General features: G+C 48.6%; 1 protein-coding gene across 1 annotated transcript in view; it reads right to left on the bottom strand.

The window, feature by feature from the left end:
- Positions 1–2,500, bottom strand: part of LOC138867120 (MICAL-like protein 1) — a 33,536-nt gene that overhangs the window by 864 nt on the left and 30,172 nt on the right. Inside the window, exon 2 of the mRNA XM_070141579.1 lies at positions 1–891. This exon is cut by the window's left edge and continues 864 nt beyond it. Coding sequence (XP_069997680.1) covers positions 1–891 — 891 coding nt within the window. The remainder of the gene's footprint in view (positions 892–2,500) is intronic.

Genomic DNA, 2,500 nt, shown 5'->3' with positions numbered 1-2,500 from the left:
TTGGGAGGACGAGCCTTGCAATTGGCCGCTGTTGCAAGGTGTCCGTTGGTGGTGGCTTTGGGGAGGACGAGCCTTGCAATTGGCCGCTGTTGCAAGGTGTCCGTTGGTGGTGGCTTTGGGGAGGACGAGCCTTGCAATTGGCCGCTGTTGCAAGGTGTCCGTTGGTGGTGGCTTTGGGGAGGACGAGCCTTGCAATTGGCCGCTGTTGCAAGGTGTCCGTTGGTGGTGGCTTTGGGGAGGACGAGCCTTGCAATTGGCCGCTGTTGCAAGGTTTCCGTTGGTGGTGGCTTTGGGGAGGACGAGCCTTGCAATTGGCCGCTGTTGCAAGGTGTCCGTTGGTGGTGGCTTTGGGGAGGACGAGCCTTGCAATTGGCCGCTGTTGCAAGGTGTCCGTTGGTGGTGGCTTTGGGGAGGACGAGCCTTGCAATTGGCCGCTGTTGCAAAGTGTCCGTTGGTGGTGGCTTTGGGGAGGACGAGCCTTGCAATTGGCCGCTGTTGCAAGGTGTCCGTTGGTGGTGGCTTTGGGGAGGACGAGCCTTGCAATTGGCCGCTGTTGCAAGGTGTCCGTTGGTGGTGGCTTTGGGGAGGACGAGCCTTGCAATTGGCCGCTGTTGCAAGGTGTCCGTTGGTGGTGGCTTTGGGGAGGACGAGCCTTGCAATTGGCCGCTGTTGCAAGGTGTCCATTGGTGGTGGCTTTGGGGAGGACGAGCCTTGCAATTGGCCGCTGTTGCAAGGTGTCCGTTGGTGGTGGCTTTGGGGAGGACGAGCCTTGCAATTGGCCGCTGTTGCAGGGTGTCCGTTGGTGGTGGCTTTGGGGAGGACGAGCCTTGCAATTGGCCGCTGTTGCAAGGTGTCCGTTGGTGGTGGGTTTGGGTGTAAAGGTTGGGTCCTCTGTGGGAGGGGGTTGGGGGTTGGGGAGGCCTAGGATGTGGGCGAGTGGGGGTTTTGGTACTTATACGTGGGGTGGGGTTTGTGTTATTCTTTTGTGGAAGTGTGGAAGTGGGTGTGGTGTGGTATGGTGTGCGTGTGTGTTTTTTTGGCTTGGTTGTGTGTGTGTGTGTGAAAGAAAGAGAAAGAGAAAGTGTGTGTTTATGTGCGTGTGTGTGTGTGTGGTATGGTGGATGTGTGTGTGCATATGTGTTCTTTGTTTGTTTGGTTTTATGTGTGTGTGTGTTTTCTGTGAGGTAGAGTGAGTTTGTGTGTGAAAGAAAGACTTTGAGTGTGTGTGTAAAAAAATAATAATAAGTAAAAATGATAATAATAATAATAATAAGGCCGTGCAATGCCATGAACAACGAGACCGTAAATTTATCATCAGCCAAGACCATCGATTTCCCCAACGTGGCCTCGATCTTATCTTATCTGCAATGAAATCCATCAAAGAAACCCTTCGTATGCAAATACACGTACTCTATATCTTTCCCTCCCCCCCTCATCTCCCCCGGCCATCCCCCTCCCCCTCCCCTTTCCCTTCCGTTCCCTCCCCTTCCATTCTATTCTATTCTCTTTCCTTCCCTTGCCTCCTCTTCCTTTTCTTCCCTCCCCTTTCCGTTCACTTCCCTTCCTTTCTATTCTATTCTTTGTCTTTCCCTTCCCTTCCTTCCCATCCCCTTCTCTTCTCTTTCCTTCCCTTCCCTACTCTTCCATTCCCTTCGCCTCCCTTTCCCTTCACTTCACTTCCCTCCCTTTCTCTTCTATTCTATTTCATTTTTCTTTCTTTTCCTTCCCTTCCCTTCCTTTCCTTTCATTCCCCTCCCTATCCAACCCCCTCCTCCCCTTCCTTTCTGGTCACTCTCCTCCTCCTTCTTCCTAAAGAAAGGAGGAAGAAGAAGAGAGGAGAGGAGGAAGGCCAAGGGAAAGAGGGAAAGCAAAGGAGATGAAAAGGTGAAGAAGGAACGAAACAGAAAGGAGAAAGAGAAAGAGAAGGAGAGAAACGAGAGAACAGGAGAAGATAACAAGATGGAGAAAAGAGGTACAAAGATTCACCGGATGATGTGAGGAAATAAAAAATAAAGAATAAAAATCGAAAATAATAAAACTCGGAAAGGAAAGAACTAGGTAGAACATTTGTTAATAAATGGGAAAATAGCGACTCCACATAGGAATGGGACGAAGATGCAGCAAAAGTTGATGAAGATGCGGAAACGAAGAAAATAAAAGACCAAAAGAAAGAAAATAAAATAAAAAGTACACTGACAAAAGATAAATAAATGTTTAAAACTTTGAAAGCAGAATAGAGAAGACAGAAAGAGAGATTATAATGATTATAATGACAATAATGATAATGATAAGAATAATGTTGATGGTAATAATGACAATGATAATTATGATGATGATTCTCATACACATATACACAGTCACACTTCCACACACACACACACACACACAATAACATACGTACATACACAGTTACACTTACACACACTGACACACAAACACACCCCTCACCCCCCACCTCCCTCTCTCCGCCCGCCCCCCCTTGGCCTACGTTCTCACTGGC

This window comes from Penaeus vannamei, chromosome 28 (assembly GCF_042767895.1).
Source record: "Penaeus vannamei isolate JL-2024 chromosome 28, ASM4276789v1, whole genome shotgun sequence".
Taxonomy (NCBI): Eukaryota; Metazoa; Arthropoda; class Malacostraca; order Decapoda; family Penaeidae; genus Penaeus; species Penaeus vannamei.
The sequence above is the reverse complement of the archived record's forward strand: the minus strand, read 5'-3'. Positions and strand labels throughout refer to the sequence as shown.